The sequence below is a fragment of the Rousettus aegyptiacus genome, unplaced genomic scaffold (genome assembly GCF_014176215.1).
Source record: "Rousettus aegyptiacus isolate mRouAeg1 unplaced genomic scaffold, mRouAeg1.p scaffold_m13_p_2, whole genome shotgun sequence".
Taxonomy (NCBI): domain Eukaryota; kingdom Metazoa; phylum Chordata; class Mammalia; order Chiroptera; family Pteropodidae; genus Rousettus; species Rousettus aegyptiacus.
The window spans coordinates 132,176,947-132,203,454 of NW_023416295.1; the positions used below are offsets into that span (position 1 = coordinate 132,176,947).

The window sequence follows — 26,508 nt, forward strand, 5'->3', positions numbered from 1 at the left end:
TAATACTGTTCTTTTCTCGGCTGAATTACTTTCTCTTGGACAAGGTTTAAGTGTATAAAAAGTTTCATGAGACTGACATTGTATTTTTCTCAACTTTTTTTTCTTTTTCTTTGTTCTATTTCCAAGATCCCTTTCAATTTTTCTTTTATATGTGCCTCTTAGTTCTTTCTCAGAATCAGGGACTGGTACACAGAGGCATTCTACTGTTTTTGTCTTTAGGAGGTTAGTTTACTTTAGTTCAATGCAGTTTGCATTTATCTAATATTGTGTGTTTGAGACTATGTGCTATAGTGGGGAGGTAAGTGTAGGAATTCTAAGTCTCTGTCTTAAGGTTCTTACAATGTAATTGAGAGGACTAGACATTTGGTAACCTCCTTGAACAAATATAAAATAATACAAAGACCACATAGTTAAGAACCAACATTTGTGTAGTTTACAAAATCATTCTTGACAAATGTGATCTAATTTTTGTGAAATTAACCCTTGGAGCAGGTGGTGGTGTTCTCATCCTGTTGTACAAATGGGTAAACTGAAACTTAGATAATGTAACTTGCTTAGACAGATGAAGTAACTAAAGCTACTATCAGAACTGGAACTTTGGTTCTGATGGTGGTTTCATAATATTACATTGTTTCTAAAATAAGAAGTTATAAGAAATAGCCCTAAAAATTGAGAAATTCAAAGTCAAGAGGAAATATACTATTATATTAATAAAGGAAAGCTTATTTTTCCCAGAAAGTTTGACGCTTGCATCTTATTTTTTCACCTTACTTTGTTTATTTTGATTGATCCCCTCTCTCTCCTTTGCTCCTAGGGTATCTCAAACTTCCTTTTGCTTCTTTTCTTTTTTTGGTGTGAGAAAAACTTATTGGGAAGGAATCAATTCTTCTTACTTAAGTCACCTATCTTTAGGAAGGTGTCAGCAAAACTTTGCCATCAACATTAGCCAAGTGGCCCGTGAAGAAGGGTAAGTCCTTTTTAGATAGAAGCGTAATTAAGGAGTTCTGGCCAGAAGCCAGAAAACTGTTGTGAAAGGCGTCCTGTTATGACTTAGAGAAGTTGCAAAGTAGAATTCCTCTCCTCTAGCACACTCACTCTAGAGGATTACATTCAGAATAAAGAAAATATTTGGAGCCAGCAGGTAAAGAAAGGAGGTTTTCACTCCAAAAAAGCCTGTGGCCAATAGGTGCTGCAATGCTCAAAGAGCAAGATACCCAAATCTGTAACCTGGGACAGCTCAATGGCATCTACCCACGGAGACTGGATATTAACACAAGTCGAACAGTGATAACAGCAGTCATTACTAGCAAAACATCATTATCAAATTCCTAGTTCTAGTTTATGCCAAGGTCTGAAAATAGGAACACTAGCTGTACTGTCAATCAACACTAGCTAATGAACATTTCTTGAGAGTAGAACTGGAATTAGCAAGAAAGAGAAGAAAAACTAATGACTTAAAAGTCTTATGAGAGACACAACACATTTAAAAAAACGACTTATAGAATCACTTATAATAAACACATGAAGAACAGAAATAAACTAAAATGTATAAACATGGAGTTGGGATATTGAATGTAAGATTCATGAGATGTGATCAAAATACAACTTTGTTTTTTCAGCTTTTACCATCTTTTAAAAATATTTGCTGAGAGGGAATAATCTTCCCCTGCTTCTGAATGGAAAAATGAGCAGACTCCCTGACTTTTTAGTTCATTCTTCCATAATTGGCAGTGGTTTTAAGTCTTGGTTTATGGATATGAATGTTTCCAGTCCAAGATGGTGATCAAATACGTTAGTCTTCATTCTAAGTTACTAGTCTAAGACTTCTTCTCCTGCTTGCCTGTGAAGGCCTCCTGCGGCTGGTGGCTGCCTACCTGCAGCTTTCTCCTTAATTTACCTCCACCCCCACTACCTAACTGCTATTTTATCTGCTGTGTAAAAGAGGGATGAGGCAGGACAGTTAAAGGGATAGGGCAGTTCTGTTTTGATAGGATGGGTCTGTACTACCTGGGTCTAGCAGATGGTTAAAGTTGATTCTTTTTCTTGCAGAGTGCTATTAAGTGTTCTTTAGAGATTGCCATCATCAGAGACTTCTCACTTGAATCCTTTTGGCCTAGACAGGCACAGATGGTTGCCTGTGACAACCTCTGTAGGTTCTAGGATTTATGTGTTCATCTCTAACTCCTTGTTACTGGGTTCCTCCACACCTCTAGACAGCCCTTTCGAATAGACCAAAGGCAACCCCATGCTGACTGCCTTCTATATGGTCCATATTTGGTCCAGGGAAACAGATACACATTTGTCATTCCTACCAAATCTGGGAGTACTGGTGGATCCCAATCCAGTCATCTCTTCTTTGTGGTTACTGCCTCCTTTACTTTATAGGCAAGAGTTCTCTGTGTTTTAGAACTATTGGCAACAATTTCCAAGCTCTCTAGTCCCACAGAAGCCCTTCATTAGGCTTGAGGAGAAGGTACTGCCCAAGTACTGACTCTTCCTCTGGGTGTGAGGGAAATGGAAACTCAACAGCACAAACAAATTTCTCCCCAAGAAATCTCTTCACAGACCCTTCTCTACACTATCGCAGTCTCACCATGAGGTAGAACTGTTTTTCAACATTGACTTTATACATAAAAACGTCATTGAAATCTTTAATTTCGACTATTTGCAAATCTGTCTTCCAACCTTTGATAGAAAGGGCATGTGTCTTTCTTTCCATCTCTGTCTTTCCCGCACTGCTGAGCAGAGCCTGGAACAAAGTAGGTGCCCAGTAGATGTTCGAAGAATAGATGAACGAATAGATGTGAAATTTTCTTTGGTTGTGCAGTGGATTCTCAGAGACACTATCAAATAATCTGTACGGATAGCCTATTTTATCACTCTGTGGGAGAATAGTCATTCTTTATATTTATAAGATGCTGGGAGCTTCCTAGAATTTATTTACCCTAGCATTTACCAACTAAGAAATTTTGAGAGATGAAACAACGCAGGAGAAAAATTCGTCTTTCCTCAAGGTAGAAATTGATAAACTAATTGATATAGTTCAGGTTTTTAGAAAAGTTATGAGATGTCAAATCAAACTTCAGAAAAAAATTTCCCCCAAAGCTCTGGGAACTATGGATATCGTTTGAGTGGTTTATTTCAAAACCTTGAAGCTGGATAAAACAACAAAGAAAGAAAAAATTAAATTTAAAATATTTATCAAAATGTTAATGTATTAAATATAAATATATAGGTGATGGATATAATGAGTTCATCATACTAGTCTCTCTAGTTTTTTGGTATGCTTGAACATTTTAATTATAAAAATAACTTTTAAAAATTGAAGCTGGGAATCACTACCGTCTTGCCCTGTTTTAGAAATGAGGAGCCAGAGAAGCAAAAATCGAACAGAAACTATGTAGACTTGGCCATCTTACAATTAAGATTTCAGTTCCCATTAATATATTAGAATTATGGTAACCATAAAGCTGTTCTTATTTGGATTAGAGAGTAAAAATTTTTGAAACAGGAAGTTTTGTTTAGGAATTAGGTAGATTTAGAATTTGTAGAAATAGAAGGATATTTAGAGATTACTTCAGCCACTATTCTCACTTTACAAATGAGAATACTGATGCCCGCCCCCCCCCCACACACACACAGAGGAATAAAATAACAATCTGAGAGCCATGACAAAAACCTAGGTCTTGTGTACTACGGTTTTCCTTTCTACCACTCTGGTTAGCTCATGACATTGAATAAAAGCTGCCAAGACATGGAATCTCAGAGAAGGGATAGATACCACCCTTCAGGTTCATACTTTCTTTTGCTGAGTCCTTTGGCACTATCGTTTCTGTTGTATACAGGTGGGGACCTCCTTCTTTTGTGCAGTGGATTCTCCAAGACAGAGCAGTGGACCCACTAGAGCTAGACTTAATAAGATGAAGGCCAGAGAGGCAGTCATCAACCCCTCAGTGGGTCAGTTGTGAAGCTGTGCTCCACTTGAAGAAAGCTATGGGTGATGCCAAGCAGAGCATCGCCTTGACTTAGAGAGAGGGAGATTTAGTAGGCCTAGGCCCATGGCGTCATGGAATGGGATTGGTTACATCTTTGCCTCTCACTTCATTTATTCCCCAGCCAAATAGGATACAAGGGGTTCAGGAGAAAATAAAGCACTAGGCTCTTACTAATGTGAGTCGCACCGTTCTAGACAGAGAAATGGGAGTTTGAGAGGTACTGATCGAAACAAGGTTAGATCTGAACATTATTTTTCTCATGCTCTTTCTCATTGATGGCTAGGAAGCACTAAGGTTCACAGATGAACTCTTTCATTTTGGATTAGCACCAACACAGGTATCACTTGTCCCTGTGTCTGGAGGTTTCATGTTCTTTAGAGCCCTAATAGAGATTTCTGGTTTAGAAGCAGTGGGCACAGAATCAAATCATTTCCAGTTTGCTGATTTGATCAAAGGCCTTATAGTAGTTTGGTGGATAGGGGGAGGAATTCTAGTTTCCACATACTCTCATTCAGGGTCTGTCAAACTTTCCCAAGTAAATCTATGAATTAAAAACAGTGTAGTTAATATGTAGCTACGGCTTTCAAATCAACTCCCCAGACTCCCTCTCAATCAGAGGTCTGCCCTTAAACTACTCTTCCACAAAGCTGTCAATGACCAAAGCAGCCTTTAATCCAGAGTCTGGAATTGGTGGCTTGCAGGCTGAATGTTGCCTGCTTTTAAAACACAATTCTTAAAAAAAAAAAAAAAAAAAAAAAAAAAAGTTGCCAAACATTTGCAATTTGAAGAAGTTTACTTTTTAAAAATCCAGATTTCGACTTCTTTTGAAATATTAGGCAATCTCACCATAGCAGAGTGGCAGGAGGTGTGAGACACATTCCTACATGGGAAAATCCTTTGCTTTTGGAACTCAGAGGGGACTCACTCAGACAGGGCATGAACTTTTCCTTCGCCACCCCCTCACTGATGTACGTGAATTGTCTGGGCCCTGCTTTACTTTGAAACCGGTTGAATTTTGGTGCTTACAGCAAGCTTTGGGGAATGGGTACTTGGGCTCTCTTGGTCAAACGGGCCGCCAGGTAGATCACAGCATTTACAGTCTGCGTGGGCTGCTTCACTCTTTATATGCATCACTATGTGCTAATGGCTTCGAACTGTTTATGCTTTGTGTGGAAAGTACATCACAGAGGCATCAGCATCTCTCTGGGTGGGAAGGGTATTGTCAGCATGTACCTTTTTTTCAGTCCTCAACATTTGGGCTACTGCGCTTCTTGGATGGTTGTTTATGTTTGGTATAGCTCCTTCTGAGGGAGGGTGGACAATATTCAACAAGGTTCTGAGGAGCAGAGGTGCATCCCAATATTATAATGCTGAAAATCTCTTTTATTTGCCAAAGACACTTCTAACTGTCTCCTAAGAAACTGAACTAGTGTAGCGAGATTGGGAATAATCTGGGAATGAGGCTCCAGGCCCTATCTCAGATAGAGACAGTGGGAGGCAGCGGGGGACACGGATGGACCCACTGCAGACCTGATCCACGCAGGCGCGGCCCCACAGCGTCAGCCCGACAGGTTGGCCAGTGAGCCTTGTGCCCACCGCGGGGTCTGGAGCGCCAGGGCCGCGGCCGAGAGCGCCGCTTTGCGCCTGTTATAAAGCTTCTGGGCAAGGTGAGAAAGAGACCACTTAACTAGGCGTGGGTAGGACGGAGGCTGCTCCGCAAGTCTGCGCAGGCGCGTCCCGCCTACGGACACAGCTCCGTGCGCAAGCGCCCATCCTACTAGCTCTTTAAGTCCTGTAAACAGAGGGGCCAGCTAAAGACAGTTTATGCTTCCGGGTCACGTCTTGACAGCGGCTCTCACGACCCAGCTCAACCCAGCAGTTCGGTGAGTGCTGCCCTCGCTGCCGGAATGCCTGCAGCCGGGCTCCCTGATCCAGGCACCATGCCCACTAACGCTTCCTCCACTCCCACGCTCGGCGTCCGTGAGCCCTCGAGGCTGAGACATCGTTCCAGGTCCCGGGGAGATCGGGTGGAGGTTGGCCCGCCTCTGGGGCTCCCCCGGCGCAGATTGCGCGACCCTCAAAGTATCGACCCTGGGAGACCTGCCGAGATGGCTGCGATCTTTGGGGAGCCCATGCGGAAAGTGACACCACTCGTCCTCGCATTTCGTGCCCTTACCCTCCACTTCTTGCCTTGTAGAGACAAAGCTTCCGCGAGCCCTCCCCCAGCAGGTGCGGTGGGGTTTGAGGAGCCTTTGGCTGGGCCGAGGGTCTCCCCGCCCGAGCGGAAGCCATGGCCTCACTAGCATTAGAGCTGTTGAATGTCGCTTCTCTCCCACTTTGCTTCTAGCTTCGCAATAAAACCCTTGGTGTTGTCTCTGCATCCGAAGTGAAAGAAAACAAGGGGCAGAGGGCTTTCAGTTCCCGCAGAGTAAGGGGGTCACTTGGGGTTCAAACCGTGCACGGGCTGCTGTCCGGGGACGTGTTTAGATTTCCTTGACCCTTCCTGACACTAGATATTGTCAGTGTGCCCCGGAGTTTTCACTATTCACCAGGAACTTTGAGGCAGCAGCCGCAGAGGACCACCGGTCATATTATAAATTAGTTCTGGGGTCCAAGAGCGCCCCGAAAATGATTGCAGGGTTTCTTTAGCTTCTTCAGATTATCGTGGCCCAGAAACAGTTTAACAGAACCACTTCGGTTTAAGCCTTCCATCTCAGATGCTCTGTCTCCTGCCCCCATTCTTGGAATCTCTGACTCAAATGCCATTTCTCCACCTTCTTCCTTGCAACAAAGAAGTGTAAGATACAGATCGCTTGTGTCTGAGGAATTTAGTGGCTGTTGGAGAGATTAAAACATATGCCAAGTCTAAAGTGTCTAGAAAATTTCAGAGAAACATATAAACAAGTGTGTAAGCTTATTCATAATAAAATAGAGAAGAATTCTCAGAATCATTGATACCTATGAATTGAATATTTTTAACTCGGATTCTTTAAATTAGTACTGTATATATTTTAAACAGATAAATGGCTAGTGATTAGCAAAATAGAAACTATTAAAGTTTATAGTATGTTACATAATGTGTGAGGGGATACTGTGTAACAAAAAGCAAAAATTACATAATATGCAATGACAAGTAAATTTAGGATTTTTCCCTTAGTAATCATCGTATGCATAACATGTTTACTGCAAGTTTTGAATTTAAAAATTTATTTTTTAATTACAGATGACATTTATTAATATTACCTAAAATATGGGTGTACAGTGTGCTGGTTAGACATTTATATAACCGACGAAATGATTCCCCCAATAAGTCTAGTACCCACCTGACACCATACATAATTATTTCAATATTACCTCTTGAATTTTTCAGGATCCAGAATAATAAGTTTTACATTGGTTTAAGAAATATTTATTGAGACCCTGCCATATGCCAGGCATTATTGAAAATAACCCTGTATTAACCCCCAAGGAACTTATAGTTTAATAAGAACATGGATTCCTAAACAGTTACACATAGAGAGCTGATATGCATACTATCTTTTCTCTACCGTCTTTTCTCTTTGATATGTGCTTTTTTATTGATGTGTTCCACCTGTTTGCTGTAATTTTAAATGTTCTTCAACATTTTGGCTGTTGTGCAACCAAACTTTTATTATAGTTGAATTTAAGTTTATTGCATGATTTTTCTTCTTCCATCCTAGAACTCTGTGATGTTGTGGTTTCAATATGTTTGCCCAAATCTATTTCTCAGTTGTCACAAATGACCAGTTATTAGAATTTTTCATTCATTTAGCACTCAAATCTGCTTGTTTTCCTACAACTGTGTTATGGGTATGAACTTTGGAATTTTTTTCTAATTTTACATAGGTGACTCCAGAGTTGTTATATTTTTTGCATTCCTCCCTTATTTTAGAATATTAGCTCAAACATTTCCCATTTTTTTCTTTTCTGAAAACATTTTAAATGATTTCACACATGCCTTGTCTCATTAACATAGATGTATTTGTTCCATAGCCTTTTCCTTCTCTTCTCATAGGTAACAATCTCATCCATACCCTTTAGTCCATCAATCAATATTTATTAAATACCTGCTTTTTGTTAGACTCCGTGGTTGACCTTACATGGGCAAAAATAGAAGACAAGGACCTTGCCTTCCAATTGATTACAATTTAGATGGGAAAACCATATGGGCACAACCATACTTCAAAGCCAAATGTAACAAATAACATAAAGGTGGTGCTGATAATAAAGACCACAAAATTCAGAGGAGGAAAAGAATGTTTTGTGGCATCTTCAGCCTTTAAAAAATACACACACACACACCCCTCCCCCCACCTTGCATACTCTCATTTTTAAACCACACAGAACTCTTAGGGGGTTTAGAGCTTCTTGAGGAAATCTTGTTCTAGACTAGGGCAGAGAGCAGAACGGAGGCTCTGAGGGTCCAATCATTTGTGTCCAGGTTTCCCCAGCCCCTTAAGCAATGAGTATTGGTCTATTTCCTTATAATTAAAAGAAAACAATATTAATCAATCATTGATCTCTTTGAAATCTGCTTTTAGTATGTGGAAGGCCTCAGAGAACTCCTGCCCCTAAGGACAGGTAATGCTCAGCGATATTGTGTATGCCTAAAACTTGTTTGTTTCAGGCAGTTTGGAGCATGTGAACATACCGTGAGCCTTGATGAGTTCCAGTATGTGGTATATTATGCAGAGCATTCAGAGCAAATACTCTCTCTCAGAGCGCTTAATCCGAACAATCGCTGCCATTCGTTCCTTCCCCCATGATAATGTAGAGGACCTCATCAGAGGGGTGAGTGTGCTGTTACTGATGTGAGAGTCTTTGGGGAGGTGAAGTGGGAAAGTTCCTGGGGAATCCTAATAAATTATAGATTTACAGCTTTGGCTCGGCTCGAGATCATAGAGTTTTTATAATCTTCTTAAATGACCACTGAAATATATTTTCCCTATGTTTTGCTTCTCTTCCCTTCTCTTTTTCACTTTGAGCATCTGATACTTTTCTTTGGAAAATATGTTCTGGATAACCCCAGTCTCATGTTCTGTGTAAAATCTCCGTCTGGATATGATGCACGTGGGGTCCAGCAAGCTCAAACTCTTCTATACATGTTGTCCTAAGGGAGGAAGGAGATGAGCAAAGCAGAAGTGGTTTTCAAATTCTTGCGGTTAAGGAACATCACTTGCCTTCTGTCTTAACAACAGCTACCACTTCCAGTTCTGTAGAGAATATTATCAGCCCCTAAAATGCATGGTAATTTTTGACTTCAGAAAACACCTTAGTATCCTATATTTAACCACTGCTGTTCATTGATTCTGTTATATGACAAATGTATCCTAGAAGGTCTTCGATACCATTTTCTGTATATTATTCCTGTTGAAGAGAGGTTACAAAGTGATTTTTTGATCACTAGAAAATACATCCAGATAGTTACTTCTGTACATTCTTTTTAACAACTTTAGAATCCTTATTGACAGCTTGGAATCCTGTAGCTGCTTCAGAGTTGTGTGACACAGCTGTAAGAAGAAAAAGTCATACAGTCTTAGCATGTTCTCAGCAAAAGTGGTATCAGAAGGCTCAGTAGTAGAAATTTTGTCACGATCTAATTCTAGCCCTGCTGCTGAGTCATTCAGTGACTTTGGTCTGACTGTGGTATCGCCATCTCCTTTACCAGCAGGGGCTGGGTGGCAGAAAATGCTGATACTAGGAGGCTACTTTGAAGATGTTTGTAAACAAAAAGACAACGTTAAGGTGACCTTATTAGTAGTGATGGTCATCTATTGAATGGCAAAAAGAACATGCCAGGTTTCAATCTGACAGACTCACTTTCCTGACTTTCAGAGCTTTGGTGGCCATAGAAAGTTTTTCCAGCTTTCCTGCCTGATAATAAGGTTCCTCCTGCATTTACACATTAGGTTATATCCTCAGTGATGTCCAAACGACCTTTTGGCATGCTGCCTTGTGGAGAAACTTATTAACTTGATCTAAAGAATTGACAGTCCCTTTTATTCATCTTCAATGTATTTGCTTGGTTTGAATATTAGCATCACAATGTTATTTAATTAATAGGAATAGAAACTGGGACCAGTAGTCTGTTTACAATATAATCAGAGTTAGAAACTCTTTTCCTCTCAGGTCTCATTTCTGAGTGTCATCCTGCTCAACGAGCTGAGCACACTGATTGAAGTTTCTCTCTGTCCATAGGGAGCAGATGTGAACTGTACCCATGGCACACTGAAGCCCCTGCATTGTGCCTGCATGGTGTCAGATGCTGACTGTGTGGAGTTACTCCTGGAAAAAGGAGCTGAGGTAATGTTTTTAACACTGTCACATTAATGATTCATTAAAATTTGAACAACATATTTTCTTAAAATTTCTTGTCTCTTTTCCCCTTTCTTCTAACTTTCTTAATCATGGTAACATAGGTATAGCCAATACTAAAGCAAAATATAATGGTAAGTATATAAAACATTAAGGATTTCATTGCCTTTCTTACTGAAGTTGTCCATGGCTCCAGGAAGAGGGAATTTTATCTCCCCTTTCTCTCCCAGCCTTCCTTTTGGGGTTGTTTTTGTATCCATTTAATCTTCTTGCTTGTTGGCTGTCCAGGAGCTGTAAGTACAGAGGTCCCTCAACTCTGATTAAATCTAAACCACTTGAGACCTGCTACCAGACAAGCACTTCTCATACCACTGTCACTGGGAGATAAAAACATCATCAGGCAATCCCTTCCTCAGGGTTCCTTATGCTTTTTCTGCTAATTGTCCTCTGTTTTAGTATATCTTGTTTCTGTATTCCTCTTAATTTGAGTATCACAACATAAATACCATTGATTAATTTACATTAGCAAGAAGCCGCATAGTACAATGAGTGATTAAAATAGACTCTGGAACCTGACTTCAAGGATTTGAATTCCAGCTGTGTTACTTCCAGCTGTGTGACCTTGAGCAAGTTACTTAACCTTTCTTTGCCTTGGTCTCCCCATAATGGTTATCTTCTTTATAAGGTTGTGAAGTGTTTAGAATACTGGCATGTAGTAATTGCTAAGCACTTGTTAAATATACTAGCAGTTTTGACTCTTGGTAAGCAATCTTGAATGTGCATATGCTGAGATGCTAATTTGAACCAGACATGCCCTGAAGCTGGTATGCAGGCCCCAAACACACCAGTCAGTAAACCAAAGCGGCAGCCCCTAGCATCCTCATCTCCACACAGCCATGGTGTTCTCTCCTTGTCGTTATCTATGTCATAACTTTTGTGAGTGACCTTGAAATGAAAGCCAGTGATTAAGGTCAGTGATGAAAAGTGAAAATATCTTGGGGTGGGGGAGAAAATTTTTAGCTAAATAAAAGATTGAACTTTGTTCAATATTTCAGTTTTTCTTTATTGCATTTTATGGGGTAAGATAACACTATTTATCAATTTGGGTTTTGAAGTCTTTGTAGCCTTCAGAAATCATAGGTGATACTGGTTTTTAGCAAGCCAGCTGCTTTTCCAGCATGGGGAGATTTGTGCTCTTTCCTCCACATGCTTTCATCCAGGTTCTTTTATAGACTCCACAGCATATTTTTGCAAGGGGTTGGCTTGGATTAACAATTTGAGCTTAGAACACAGTATAGCTACAGGGGAAGAGCTTTGTTTGGCCACATTATATTTCAGTCTGGTTGTCCTTAGGCACTGGATAGAGTGCGTTGGGATAAGTAAAATCCAAAACCTTTATTTAAGCCACTTTCCAAGTCTTTCAGAGTAGTTACAAGGACTTAGACTTCGTCTTCTCTTTCTTTAGCCCCTAGAGATTCTAGTGAATAGTAAATAAGAACATAGCAGCACACACCTAAATTATGATAGCCAACCAATCAATGCACATAATAGCGTTGATTGTTTTGGGATAGTTCTTTTCCTATTTGTTCCTAAGCTCTTGTCATAGATCCACCTTGATCACCAAGGCCCTCTGGGAAATGCTTATTGACCTTCTCGTTCAGAACATTACATAGCAAAGGTAGTGGATAAACACATGCAAGCGTCTTTGCCTGTCCGCTCAGTAGTCTATCTACTGTAATATAGTTCCTCCCTCTCTACAGGTGAATGCCCTGGATGGTTATAACCGAACAGCCCTCCACTATGCAGCTGAGAAGGATGAGGCTTGTGTGGAGGTCCTATTGGAGTATGGTGCAAACCCCAATGCACTGGATGGCAACCGAGACACCCCACTTCACTGGGCAGCCTTTAAGAACAATGCTGAATGTGTGCGGGCCCTCCTAGAGAGTGGGGCCTCTGTCAATGCCCTGGATTACAACAATGATACCCCACTCAGCTGGGCTGCCATGAAAGGGAATCTTGAGAGCGTCAGCATCCTTCTTGATTATGGTGCAGAGGTTAGAGTAATCAACCTAAAAGGCCAGACACCAATCTCTCGTCTGGTGGCTCTGCTAGTCAGGGGACTTGGAACTGAGAAAGAGGACTCTTGCTTTGAGCTCCTCCATCGAGCTGTTGGACACTTTGAATTAAGGAAAAATGGCACCATGCCACGAGAAGTGGCCAGAGACCAGCAGCTATGTGAAAAACTGACTATTCTGTGCTCAGCCCCAGGAACTCTAAAAACACTCTCTCGCTATGCTGTGCGCCGTAGCCTGGGACTCCAGTATCTGCCAGATGCAGTGAAGGGCCTTCCACTGCCAGCTTCCCTGAAGGAATACCTGCTACTTGTAGAATAGTCTGGAGGAGACATTTGCACCATCATGCAGGTGACTCTGGGTGAGGTTGTCCCCTGCAGTACTTTGTCTTGGAAAACAGGAAAAGCAGTCGTTCCTGTTGTGTGGTTTATATTTTGAGGCAACATGTCACAACAGTAACCTCCACACCACCCCTATCCCCAAACCAAGCAACCAAACAAAAAAAATCTCACTTTTGTCGTGTTTACTGCTTACTTGGCTCTTTACTGCTTACTTGGCTCTTTACGTAGCAACCTGCAAAGAGGTCTCCCCTGCCCTCTGCTTCAGGGAAAAGGTCAACAGTGCAACCAAATATCTCTAGGAAGATGTAAAGTACTTAAAGAATGTGTGTTTGGTTTTCCTTTGGGGACATGATGTTTTGGAAGAATCTCTCTAGAAGTCTTTTAGTTATCTGTGAAAAAAATTTAAGAAAATTGCAGCTAACATTGTGGCTCCACAGTGAAAATACTACATCCTCAAATAGTGTGCAGACTGAGAAATGGGCTGGATAGTATCTCTAGAGTGCCATGTCATGGGGCATTCAGAAGGGACTGGCTCCCTTTCTCAACATCAGAGGAAACAGCAGTTTTTCCTCTTTTCCATGGTTGTGCCCACGGGTTACAATCGTTGAGCAATGTTATTTCAGAAAGACTGTCTCACTGCTTTCCACATGATAGAAGAGACAGCAGTTCTTTCTCTTCCTGAAAGCCAAAGTTTGCTCCGATGGCTTGGCAGGCATTTCCTGCACCACAGACGAAGGTGTTTGCTCTAGTAGGGGAGGAACTGGGCTGCCTTTTCCCATGGGTCTTCCTCATTCCTTATGCGAAGCCCATTCTGCTAGGAGTCCAGTTATTTTTCTTTCAGTTGTTTTGAAAATTTTTGCTTTTTACTGATCCATATGAGACATTGGTGGGGGCGGGCAGAGTCGGGGAGTGAGGGAAGAGCATTATAAGAGCTTCTTTTGAGATGGCCTACTTACCCCAAAATAATCTGTGTTAGTGAACAGTACTTAGTCAACAATACTCTTCCTTTTCATATTCCTAAACTAGATGAAGTTGTTACTGATCTTAGATGACTGGTATGCAAATCTGAAAAAACTTATTTAAAAAAAAAAATTGCAAAACTACAAATAAAAATGAACAGAATCTGCTGACACAGCTAATTTTAAAAGGTATGTCTGGTTTTGCCCTTTTGCCATTGGTGTTTATTGTGCACTTCAAAAAATGTAATAAAGAGTTTTAAAAGCAAGTTTGGCAATTTCTACTGTTCCTACTTTTTTCCACATCATTTAATCACCCTGAGCCCCAATGTCCTCATCTCTAAAATGGGGCTGTCACTTCAAATCTTAGGCTGATTTGAAGATTCAGTACATGGACTTGGATTTATCAGGGGGTGAGCTGACCATGATTAGACAATCTGTTCCCCTCACTCTAAAGATGTTTAGACAGGAGCTTCTCCAGACCGTTTCCAGCAGATGCGTTTGATATTTATTATTAATTCCTGTACAAAGAGCATTTGGCTGCTTTAATTCTGGGCTCTGACAAGTCTTTTCAGTCACTACTTAGAACTGTTCTGTTTGTCCTAATACAGCCAGCAAAAGTTACTTTGTTAAGTTACTACCTTTTGTTACTCTGTTACTTTATTAAGTTATTTTGTTAAGTTACTTTGTTAAGTTACTACCCCTTGTTACTTTGAACCTCCTTCCTGCTTCATCAAGCAAGTGAGGAAACTGAGTTGGGAGGAATATATATATATGCCTGTGCTAAGAGCCGGTATCTGGTTTTCGGAGGCTAACCTTAAATGTGACATGGACAGGGACAAGCTGAGATAGAAGTTACGTATAATCTGTAGTCCCAGGCCTGCAGACCAACTGTATTACATGGGCACTTGGCTAATGAGGAAGAAAAAGCTGTTATGGAGCAGAAAACAAATTATGCTGAATAAGAACTAACATCTTTCCAAAGCAGTATTTCAACCAACCCACCAAACCAGGTCCAAGACTGGGTGTCTCAATTTCCCAGGCTTTCGAAATGTACATGTCTCCCCACAAATGGAGTCTGACTTTCAGTCAGGAAGAAGTACAGGGGCAAACTTAAGAAGGCAGAGGAGTAGAGATCACGGGATGTCTGGAGAAAAGCAACTCTGGTAATACATTCATGATCAAGAAGTGAAACACAACTTTAGTTTAAAGGAGACTGGAACATCATACTGACTGCAGAGGATGTAGGAGCAACTACTGAAGGATGAGGGTGAGGACCAGTGTACTATATTCTAGGACCCTGTGTACAGAGAGACAAGAAAGAGATGCTGCAGAAGACCATAGTGTGATCACATGGGCTGCATTTTCCCAGGTGTTCAATCTTGGCAGTCTGGAGCTTGGGGCCAATAATACTTCATTCTGCTTGTGCAGATGATAAGAGGAGAACCAAAAGTACAGTGACCAGTTGACATTTATTAGTATAGTTATTGTTTGTCACTGTAGTAAAGTAGTAGAGGAACTAAGACTTTGTTATCACAAAGAAATAAATAAAGCTTATTTTTAGGAAAATTCTAACCGAGTAACTGAAATCCAGCAGTAGCAGTAGAGGAGCCCAGTCTTGTATGATGGATGAAGCTGAGATAGAAGCCATGATAAATTCTACCTCTACTCATTGCCCCCTAGCCAGATCTGATCATGGCTGCAGTTACAGAGTAAAAGGAAACCTAATGAAAAATGAGCTAAAACACTTGAGAATACATGGACTTGGATCTATTGGGTGAGCCGACCATGATCAAACAATCTATTTCTCTCACTCTAAAGATGTTTAGACAGGAGCTTCTCCAGACCGCTTCCGGCTGATGTGCTCGAGGTGGGCATGCTCCGAGGTGTCCAAGTCAATCTCATACTTGGCTAGGATCTTGAGGATGGGCCTCAGCTTCAGCCACCACTGTTCCTTGGGGATGCGGTGCCTACAAAGGAATGAGGTAAATGATGATTTAGTTCAGCACTGCATCAACTTCTATCAAATGCTTATGGGAAGAAGCTGAGCAAAAGAGGCTGGATTGAGGGCATGGGCATCGGATCTGAATTTAGGTACAACTACAGGTGTTACTCCTAACCAGATCTTGAAACTACCAGGGAGGGAACCACTCCAGGAAGTAGATGTACTCACTCAAAGTCTGTCTGGTCCTTCAGTTCAGTCACTGGTTGAAATACCAGAGCCCTCTTACGCATGCCCAGAACACAGCCCGAATCTGGCGTATTGGCAAAGATCCGCCCTGCAATAAGGGATGGTCAATCAGCTTCTTTGCTGGGGAAACAGCCTCTATGGAGGGGGCTCACCCTCTCACCCTACTTACCGTTACGGTAACTCTCTTTGATTTTCCCGGTCATCCAGTGCATAGCCTTGGCACCCATCTTAGTGGCAAAATTCCTGTCAAATGGAGTTGGGCTGCCACCCTTGAAAAAGAGTTATAAACATTACAGAAGGAAGGATTCTAATGAACCCTCTGTATATTCAGAGATATCTGAATATACAGAGAAAAAGGGAAGAATGGGCTCCAGGTTTATAGGCAGAAACAGGAATCCAGAAATCTAAAGGAAATCCTGACACAGTTCTGGGAACCAGGGTGAGCTGGGCCAGCATATTTGGCCATTTGTCAGGTATAAGGGTTACTAATTAAAAAGGATGACTAGTCACACAATGGCTTCTTCTAGCTCCATAGCTCCTGTTCATTTACTTCTACTCTTATTAGCCACTTGGTCACTTCTCTACCCCTCTTCGAACTAGCAGCTTTTGTCAGTCACCATCATCTATGACATTGAAATATTCCTTGTCGTCCAGTCTAGATGCCCTTGGTAGCACCTCAGAATAATATCAAACATGTAGATTTTCTCTGAACTGAAAGAAAACAGGTGGGAAAGTGAGGAGGAAAAACAGGAAATAGTTCTTCATGCTTTAATAGTACCCCATTCCTGCAGGGGCTGATAAGGCCTTACAAACTGAGATACTGGGCTAGAGAAAAGTCAAAGTCAATGGTTAAGCAGCATCAGCTGGGGACATTTGGGATGAGGGAGGCCTCAGACCACTAGTACCATCTGTGAGTGAGGCCTACCTTGGGTGGGGATTTAATGTGGGTGGTAGAAAGGAATTCCTTTCCTCTTGAAACCCAGTTAGTGGAGATGGAGCCCAACAGCAGTGAGGTGCCTGTATTTATTCCATGGCTTCCTTATAAAATGGTGTGGTGAGAAAAGCAATGGCCTGGGTTCATTCTGGCTCTTCCCACACTTGATGAATGGCCTTGAAAAAAATTCTCTCCCCTCTCTGGGACTCATTTTCTTTATCACAATTAATGGTTCTCAAATGGAGACAATTTTGCCCTTCAGGGGACATTTGGCAATGTCTGGAGACATTTTTTTGGTTGTTACAACTTGGGATGGAGGTGCTACTATCATCTCGTGGGCAGAGTCCAGAGATGCTGCTAAACCATCCTATAATGCACAGAAGAGCCGCCCGCAACAAGAATTGTCCGGCTCAAAATGGCTATAGAGTCAAGGTGAGAAACCCTGCCCTAAATGAAGAGGATAGGCCATACAACCTGTAAGGCCATTTCCAGGGTCAAGATGTTTTGATTCTCTGCCTATAAAAGACTGCAGGCTCATGCTCTATGGCGGCATTGACAGCCCCCAGCAGATCAAAAGCCAGTGGGAGCTTCGATGGCTGTCAGGGCTAATGGCTGTCTGGAGAGTGGGACTGGGGTGTCTTCCCAACCTGCTGCATGTGGCCGAGCACATTCTTCCTGCTGTCGAAGATGCCCTTCCCCTCCTCAGAGTACAGGTTGAAAATGAAGTCAGTGGTATAGTTCTCATTGCTCTTCTCATTCCTGCCAGGTAGAGACCAGCAGCTTGTTACTTTGGTTGTCTCCCCATCCCGCCACCCCCCCTCTGTCATTACAGGCTCTGTCCTGCCCTTTCCTATCCCCTCCCGTGGTTCAGGTTCTCTCCCTGTGTATCTAGGTTCCTCAGAATGTCCCAACCACAGATCCATTCTGTGCGCTAGGGTCAAAGCCCGACTACTTTCTCTCTTCGCTTAAGAACAAACTATGGATGAGGTACCTCAACACCAGGCCCCTTTTCACAGTCGTTTTCATCTTTTGCACCAGATGTTCAACATTCGCCTGAAAATGAAACAGTACATCCTAAGCCTGGCTGGGTGTGGATAAGGTCAGGCAAGTGCAGAGACCTCTTCGTCCCCACCAGGCCTCTCTAGGAGAAAGAGGGACATGGAAGAGAGCTCTTTATACTCTTGGGCCTGAACTGTGTCTGATCCCTTTACACAGTTCAGTGCAGACTGAAATTTAAACAAAGACTCCAAATGAGACAGACAGAACTGTAAGAGGGAGAGCTGGAGACAGCCGTGGTGACTGTCGGTTTTTGGCTCCCTTCCATCCCCTCCCAGTTTCCCTCTTCAGGGGTTTCTGGTTCCCTTTCCCTCAGAGGGATGCCTCTGCTCTCAACAGACGTCGTTAAATGTATGTGCCCGGGAGGAACCAGTCTCTTCACTTGGGCTTGAGTTGGGGGTGGGGGAAGAAGAGTCCCACCCTGCACTCCTGGCAGGGCTGGCTGGACCCTTGGGTTGGGGAGCTCCCTCAGCCTGGCACCCCTCCACTGTGTGACTTTTTTCCTACAGTGAACTAGAATCTTGGCAAATAAGGATGACATGGTCCCTCTGTGGAGCAGGAATCAGAGTCCCACCCTGGAGGTAAAGCGTATCCCCCTCAAAAATGGAACGAGAGGAGTCCACTTCGGTAGCGCAGGAAACTGGGAGGGGTGGCGTGATGTAGTAGAAAGATGACCAACTTTCTCAGTCAGTTAAACCACCTATTCACTCATGAGTTTAGAAAAGTTTTTAACCTCTCTAAAGCTTCCTCATCTGTGATATGAAGATAATCTCTCCCTTGCATGTGCGTTGTGAAGGTAAAATAAAAACACACATAAAAGGGCTGAGCAACACATGCCATCCTTCAAGATAAATGCTCCAACATCAGGTGTTGTGGTCATGTGTGCAAAGTGACACAGGAGAATGACTGCTCGGTGCTCTTTCTAGTCCCCTCACAGGAACTTCAAAGACCAGTCAGCTCTGTCCTCATCTTGAGTTCTCACAGCTCAGGTCACTGCAGGGACAGTGGGGACAAGCTGGGGCATGGGAGAGCTACCCAGCAGGCTCTGGATGGCCGTCTACCTGCAGGTCTCGGATGGTGAAGGGCTCCTCAAAAATGTAGGCAGCGTCAGCCCCAGCCGCCAGTCCTGCCATGGTGGCCAGGTAGCCACAGTAGCCACCCATAGTTTCGATGATAAACACCCGACGCTTGGTGCCAGCTGCCGACTGCTTGATGCGGTCACAGGTCTGCAAAGGCAATGGGTGGCAGAAAGACCAGGTCAGGGATCTGATTCTTGTCATGTCTGTGGCCCTTATCATAACCCGTCTCTGGAACTATCTCCTCCCCAAGCCACTGGGGCCCCTATACCTCATCATGTCCCTGCCTTCAGGGATGGCAAGCACAACTACCGAGCATGCTGAGGAATTTCTCTCCTGGGAGGGAAGGGTTCCCACCCTTTCTGTTACTCGGAGGAGGGATATTAGGCTGCATGACCTCGGAAAGGAAAAAACACTTGGTGTACAGAGTCCTGGTGCAATTCTAGGTTAGAGGACTCATAAGATGAGGAGAATAAATATCACATGTATGGTTAAATAAAATCTATGCAAATGCCTGGACTTGGAGAAGCATTTTTCGAACACTGCCACTCAATTGGTTCAAAAAAATACAGCTCACTTTCTAGGACCAGACTCAGTCCAGGGCTCATAATCTCGGTCAGAGGCGGGGGGGGGGGGGCAGGAGTGGCGGGCTCTCACCGTGCAGATCGTGTTGAGCGCTGTGTCAGCCCCCACACTGAAGTCTGAGCCAGGGACATTGTTGGAGACCGTAGCGGGAATGACCACAAATGGGATACAGAGCTCATCAAACTGCTTCCTGCCCTCCATCAGTTCCAGGCCCCCCGTGTAAGCCTGAGAAAAAGCAAGCAGCAGGGGCAGGAATGAGGCGGGACAGGGACAGGCGGGAAGGAGAGAGGAGCAAACGGCAGGTACTCACCTCAAAGCCCCCAATGATGACAAGGCCCTGAATGTTAAACTTAGTGATGTTGGCACTGATCTGTTCTAGGTTCTTCTTGGGTAGAGTCCTAGATGACGGGGGCGGGGGAGTGAGGAGTGGTAATGAAATTTGAGGAAGAGACAGCAAAGTTGAGGGAGAGAAAAGTCAGAGTTAGAGGACACTTATAATTTCCTGACTTCTGCCCTTTTCCCTACCCCACCTCTCACCCCTATCCAAGGACACACATAAATAGCCAGAGCTGCCAAAAGGTGTTGCACGGGTATGTCTGCCCTCCCAGAAGCAACCGCGAGCGTGGGGGTAGAGGATCCAGATGGCAGCAATGGCCCAAGCAGACCCTGACCTAATGAACTGACACACCCACATCCCAAGAGACACCTTTAAGGGGTGACTAGGAAGAGGAGCTCCTATAATGCCACTTGCCTTTTAGTCCCGAGCTTAGAACCACCTTGGCCAATCCAGCCCCCAACGTAGCTCCAGCCAGCTTCCTCGATCTGCAGGGAAGGGTCACGCAGGACTGTACTGGGGACTGACGCCACCGGAGTTCTGACCCCACCCCGACACCTTTCTGGTTGGAAGAGGAATGCCAGGGATACATTTTTCCCCACCTCAATGAACTTCTTCCACCCTTATTGCTCGTTCACAAATAGTGAGCACCTGCTTGCGTCAGGCACTGTGCTGAGCTTTGGGATAGAGAATTATTAAATAAGACAGGCTGCTTACAAAGGGTTCATTTCCGTGGACCCTGCCTATTCCTATTGCCCTAAAATTAAACATCTACTTCTGGACAGGGGAAGGAAGGAGAACAGACAGGTCACCCCTGCTACACTTACCCTCCATGACTACTCCCTGGCCCCAGAGGGTCACCCTCTCCTTTCAGCGCCATACCTGACCCTTGGCCAGGCCCTCGAAGCCATCATGCACAACCAGGACACGGTTGCCCTGGATGAGGCCAATTCTCACAGTGGAGCGGACGGCAGCATTCATGCCTGCGGCCGGGGCCCCCACATTCATCACGGCCACTGTGTGCAAGCCGGTCTGTGGAGAAGGGAGCAAAGAGGGAGTGCAAGAGGAGGACATGGTCAGTGAGGAATAAGAGACCTTCCAGAATAGCGTTTCCCAAAGTGTGATCCTTGGACCACCTGCCTCAGAACACACTTAGGGAGCTTACTAAACCTGCATCTTCCTGGCCCCTACCCCAGATCTAAATCCCCTCTTGGGGTGGGACTCGGGGATCTGCAAAAGCAACCCAGATAATTCAGACACACACTAAATACTGAGAACCGCTACTCCGATGGAAGAGGTGGCTTAAATACACTTAGATGTGATTATCCTCAGATTTGTCCAGAGGAAATACATAAGCTCTCTTTCCCATTCCTTGTATGTTATCTTGACGGCCCTCGATTGGACATGGGTCTTGGGTTACAGATATCCAGGGCACACTGAGAACACGGAGCTAGTAGCTGTCGTGGCTAAGAGAAAATTACCTTAGTAAGGTCAGGGACTCAGCACTGAAGGTGATGGAGGGGCAAAGAAGTTGGCAAGGCTGTCGGTAGTAGGAACTGGGAGAAGTATTTCATAAAGAGAGATTGGGGGCGGGAGAGTGTCAAGCGGGAAGAGCAACTCGTCAGTACCTTAGATACTGGAGGCCTGACATGAGCCAAAAGCTTGTACACCTCCCAGTTGTTCATGAAGCTCCTATAAAAAGTACAGAGAGATGGGTGTCTTCAGGCCAGTCCCCAGGCTTGCAGCCAAGGAGATGTGGTCTGAGGTTTTGCTCCCATGTGAAGTTCTACCAGGCAATGTGCTAAGGACATAACTGTGACAAGAGCAGGGATTGGGAAGGGTATGCAAAGGGGCCACTGATTCATCAAACACTTCCGAGCACTCTTCTTCCAGGCTCAGCACAAGACACTGCCACTTGCCCAGAGAAACTTATAATCTAGCTGGGGTCCACGGAGAGAAATAACAAATCATAAAAGGTCAATCTCAGGGAGGGTATTCTTGGGATGAACTGAGGCTCCTGGTCATCTCACAACCAATTCTCTTGGGGAAGGAACTATGACACAGACAATAAGAAGAGGAAGAGGCAGAAGCTCATATTTTGGGTCTGAGGCTATGTTGATTTTTGGTTTCACTTCGGCATCTCATTTCCGTAGCTAGTATGCTTCCGGTCGTTTCCTCACCGGCCTCTCAACTTCATGGCTTCATCAAATTTCTTCTCATTCATGGCCTTGGTCACTTCTTTGGTCTGAGGGAGGAGCACAGCAACAGTCACGACTCCCAGACAGGTTCTGCACAGCCGAGTTTCCATCCCACAGGGTGACTGCCCATCTCTGGGCTTGTGACTAGACCCTGCCCACCCTGCACCCCACCTTTTCAATTCCCCCTAACATTCACAGAAGTATCTTTGTTGTTTCTTAATTTTCTGAGTAATGAGCAGCAAAATGGCAGGGCTGATTCAACGCTGTATTTATTAGACTATGGGCAGAGTCAAGGAGTGCTCACAGATAAAACAGCATCTTCCTCCATTCCGCACCCAGGCCCCAGCCTCAGAGTAGCCACTAAACTAGTGAGTGAATAAAGAAGATCCTGCAGACAACCCGGTCAGGGAGAAAGGCTGATCCCTGCCGTGTGCTTCCCAGCTGCTGATTTCTGCTCTGTAAGCCAGTGTTTTAGCTTTGAGGCATTTAGAGATACAGTTACAAGGAAGGCTGGAGACTGTCTGGGTGGTAAGTCACTGAGACGCCTGCGTCTCCGAGAAGCAGGCCGGGAGTGGGGGAGCCAACCCTGGGCCAGACACCTTAGCTCCCAGCCACAACGTTCACTCAGTGGTATCGGAGTAATTCCTCTATAATAAGAGCCACATTTCCTGAGCACTCAACAGTTTCCAGGCACTGCATCAGACCCTTCATGTGTCTTCTCTCCAATCCTTGTAACAACCCTCAAGATGAGTATTAGCACCTCACGCTGGTTCAAGGAACCATGTTTAGGGTAGACGTAAGAGAAAGATGTAAGCTACCCACCCAGACCATAATAATGCTCCCCGGCTTTTAATAAAGTTTGGAGAGAGATTGCATTTCTCTTCCAATAAAGACTTGACGAAAGGGTCTGAGGTTAGTTACTATGAGATAACGAGTCTCGTTACTAGGTAGGATGTAGAATCTCCCATCTCTTCAGAAATATTTGACAGACGAAGAAAACGGAGGCTTAGTGAGAGAGGCGACAGCCACCATGCAAAGCCCGCTGCGTTCCTTCCCCATCGCCTTTTACTCCGCTGTGCTGCCTCTCCTCCGGCTCCCGTCCCGGCAGCCTTGGAAACTGGGCTCTTTCCCCATAAGCTCCAGCAGAGAGACAGGGGCTTGGAGCTGTTAGGAAGAGGTGCTGGGGTCAGTACTCACCACCTGGACACACTCCATGAGCGGCAGGCGCACAGCCTGGTTGCCAGACAGGCTCACCACACAGGCAGGTGTGTCCGGCGTCCCCTCCAAAAGTGCCATCACTGCTTCCACACCCATCCTGCTGCCCTGCAGAAACCCATGGAGCAAAGACAGTCTGGCTCAGGCCTCCCTGTCTAGGCTTGGCCTGGGCAGGCAGGGCACCTGAAGCCCCTTCCCACTCACAGGGTTGAGTTCTACGTTTAAGGACTGTAGCAAGGAACTTACTGGGTTTTACCTCCCTACCCAGATTCCACCTAAAACTCCATCAGAACCACAAGGATTCTGCCCAATTCCAGAGAAATATGTCCACTATAGTGGTCAAGGGGATTGATGAGACTTAATATTCCCTTCTTATTGATCAAACAAGGAAGGATATTGCCTCTCTCTTCCAATAAAAGTAGGATAAAAGGGTTCACACTGAGTGTCAGAGGTTCGATCTTATTAACGTTACTAATGCTCACAGCTCTAAGATATTAGACCTCACTACTGGGGGAGCGTATCGTTTCTCATCATTATTTGCAACAGAAGAGGACTCAAGTGTATGGGAATGGGTCAAGGGCCACTGCAGTCCAGGGGCTGGTGGCGGGGCAACATGACCAGTGTTTTAAACCCCTGGACTGGAGAAGTGCTGTCTTGGAGGGAAAGAACAGCAAGTTGTGGGTTCTAAGGCAAGAAGGCCACAGAGCCCCATGACTTACCAGGATTCGGTCAAAGGCTGATGGTGTCCCACCCCGTTGCACATGTCCCAAGACAGTGACCCGGGTGTCATATCCCAGACGCTTTACCACCAGCTGAAGAGACCAAGAGAGGGACAGAGGAAAGGATATATACAAAGTCAAAGAGAGAAAACAGAGATGGAGATAAACTATGGACGACTTAGGCTCTTATCTTGTAATGATTCCTGGGTGGAAGGAAACCAGGGGGCAGGGAACCTGGGGAGAGATGTGCAGAAGGATGAAGGGAGCCTCAGAAATCACTAGGGAATGGCGCTGAGGGTGGGTAATATATCCAAGACCTCCTTGGCCTCATTCATACTCACGTTCTTGATATCTTCCGAGGTAATTGGTTTCCCATCCTTGTCAATCGCACCCTCAGCCACAATGATGATGTTGAGACGGGAACCACGGGTCCTTGTCTGGTCAATCACAAAGAGATAAATGGTCAGTAGAATGAAACTGATGGATGGGAAATGAATCATCAATGGAACAGGGTGAGGGATTTTAAAAATTTTTTTAAGGACAAAAAAGGTGCCAGTACCTCGCTAAGCCGGCGACAAAGGTGATCCTCCCAGTCATCATCTGGTGGACATTCGGGAATAAAAACCCAGTCAGCGCCACAGGAGAGAGAGGTGACAAGGGCCAGGTATCTAAGGTGAGAGCCAGAAGCATCACACTAGGGGCTATACTCCACAAACAGTTTGCAGGTCCCAGTAGTTGGTGAAAAATCCGAAGATCCTCTGGGTGAAAGTAAGGGAACCCCCGAGTCAGCTTCTCGATAAGATTCTGTCCCTGAAGGGAGCACCTTCTATTCATGCTCAGCTGCCACAGTGGCTTCCAATCTCAGAGCACTGCTTGTTCTTTCACACTGCGTGTGTGCCTGTGCACGTACACACATGCACATGGAAGTATGTGTGGGAGGTGGAGTGGAGACAGGCAAAGGGGGCACACCAGGAGGAGTATGTACACCTCCAGATCTGCTACCACTGGGAGACCTCTCTAGACTCCCCAGGGAAGAGGAAAGGGCTATCACTGGATCCACAGGATAAATGAGTCCAGAGGGAGAATCTTACCCACAGTGTCGGCCCATCACTTCCAGCACAAATGTCCTCTGGTGGCTGCAAGAGACAGACACTATACAGCCCAAGTGTTCTCATGGCCAGGATCAAGCTGCCACCCACATTTAGGCCAAGCAATCTCCCTGGAAGATGCATTTATGCTGTTAGCCTTCCCAGCAGGTTTCCTGAGAGAATAGGAAGACCTGGAGAAAACACTTTAGCCACAAGGTGTCCTTCCTAGGCCTGAGAAAACATTGCAGTAAAAGGTGTCAGTTCTGAGGCTCTGTTCCAGGAAGGGAGAGGGCCCAGGAAAGGCAGGAAGGAGAGGAAAAAGGAGTGAAAAAGAGAGGACCCAACTAACCTGGGATCCTTGAGGAGTCCCCTGGGGTAAACTGTTACCCTTTCACCCTCCTGTTCTCACACACTGCCTTCAAGTCCCCTAACCTCTGAGCTGGGATGGTAATGGCCTCTACGACTTCTATGATATGGTTGGAAAGAGTGGCTCGGGTTTTGGGCTCCCTGGATTCGTCTTAGTCTGGACACCAATCATTTGGGAGAGCCCACAGGTATTAAAGACCATAGAGCTACACGTTCGGACAATGGGCTAGACAGTGGCGAGAGGTAAATCTTAACAGCATTTAGAGAGTAGTGGAGTTTCAGTGCTCTAGGGATAATTCCTAGTTAAGAATGTGCTCTAGCCTCAGAAAACTAGTAATTATAGTCACCATAACTCAAACGCTTCAATCTTCTCTACCCCTAGCCCTTTAGCCTGTCCCAGCTGCCACCCTCCTGATGCTGCCTCCCTCCAACCCCCTACCTCTGAGCAGTAGTAGTGATGGCATCTACGATCTCAATAATCCGATGCAGGGCAGAGTCAGTGCCGATGGTCATGTCGGTGCCACAAAAGTCATTGTCAATTGAGCCAACCAGGCCTACGATGTTCAGGTAGCTGGACTTCTTAGCCTCCTCAGCTGTGATCTTACCTGACAAAGGGAAGCAAACCAAGAGCCCCCGGGTGAAGTGCCTGACATACCTAAGGACCCGATGACCTGAGAGAGAAGGAACTGTAGCCAAGAGGAACTGTAAACAAGGACAGAAAAAGGAGGGCAAAGACTGCCTATTTGTGTCTGGGTAACAATTTTCTCCAGGGGCAGGTAAGGGGTGTTACGTGTGCAGGCACAAAAACACCGATGAGAACCATGTCTCACCCGCTTTCTGGAGGTCATTCAACAAGTCACTCCACTCGGAGCGGAAGGTGTCAGCCCCAGTGAGGCTACCATCGCCCCCGATGACACACAGGTTGGTGATCCCAAGCTTCACAAGGTTGTAGGCAGCTCGGACGCGTCCCTCTCGTTCCCGAAAGTCCTTGCACCGGGCACTTCCAATCACTGTGCCTCCCTTTGGGGAAGAGGTAGAAGTCAGCT

General features: G+C 44.7%; 2 protein-coding genes across 4 annotated transcripts in view; one reads left to right on the forward strand and one right to left on the reverse strand.

Moving 5' to 3' along the window:
• Positions 1-5,746: 5,746 nt before the first annotated feature.
• ASB8 (ankyrin repeat and SOCS box containing 8) lies at positions 5,747-13,969 on the forward strand. 2 transcript variants are annotated; one of them, XM_036236349.1, is made up of 4 exons: positions 5,747-5,878; positions 8,648-8,807; positions 10,215-10,319; positions 12,092-12,909. In XM_036236349.1, exons 2-4 carry the CDS (start codon positions 8,679-8,681, stop codon positions 12,722-12,724), a joined length of 867 nt encoding a protein of 288 aa, XP_036092242.1. In that variant the 5' UTR covers positions 5,747-5,878; positions 8,648-8,678; the 3' UTR covers positions 12,725-12,909. The 2 variants fall into 2 exon arrangements, with proteins under 2 accessions (XP_036092242.1, XP_036092241.1); XM_036236348.1 differs by having other exon boundaries at positions 5,748-5,878; positions 8,644-8,807; positions 12,092-13,969.
• Positions 13,970-15,045: 1,076 nt separating this feature from the next.
• The window catches only part of PFKM (phosphofructokinase, muscle), a 44,524-nt gene continuing 33,061 nt past the window's right edge, over positions 15,046-26,508 (reverse strand). For both annotated transcript variants that reach the window (XM_036236346.1, XM_036236345.1), the window contains exons 5-23: positions 26,293-26,482; positions 25,902-26,067; positions 25,100-25,144; positions 24,568-24,676; positions 24,350-24,445; positions 24,009-24,101; positions 23,272-23,397; positions 22,057-22,121; positions 21,505-21,568; positions 20,759-20,908; positions 20,294-20,364; positions 19,853-19,940; positions 19,615-19,767; positions 18,943-19,107; positions 17,817-17,878; positions 17,473-17,584; positions 16,061-16,160; positions 15,874-15,979; positions 15,046-15,670 (exon numbers count right to left, since the gene is read on the reverse strand). In XM_036236346.1, coding sequence (XP_036092239.1) covers positions 15,526-15,670; positions 15,874-15,979; positions 16,061-16,160; positions 17,473-17,584; positions 17,817-17,878; positions 18,943-19,107; positions 19,615-19,767; positions 19,853-19,940; positions 20,294-20,364; positions 20,759-20,908; positions 21,505-21,568; positions 22,057-22,121; positions 23,272-23,397; positions 24,009-24,101; positions 24,350-24,445; positions 24,568-24,676; positions 25,100-25,144; positions 25,902-26,067; positions 26,293-26,482 — 2,106 coding nt within the window. In that variant the 3' untranslated portion in view covers positions 15,046-15,525. The remainder of the gene's footprint in view (positions 15,671-15,873; positions 15,980-16,060; positions 16,161-17,472; positions 17,585-17,816; positions 17,879-18,942; positions 19,108-19,614; positions 19,768-19,852; positions 19,941-20,293; positions 20,365-20,758; positions 20,909-21,504; positions 21,569-22,056; positions 22,122-23,271; positions 23,398-24,008; positions 24,102-24,349; positions 24,446-24,567; positions 24,677-25,099; positions 25,145-25,901; positions 26,068-26,292; positions 26,483-26,508) is intronic.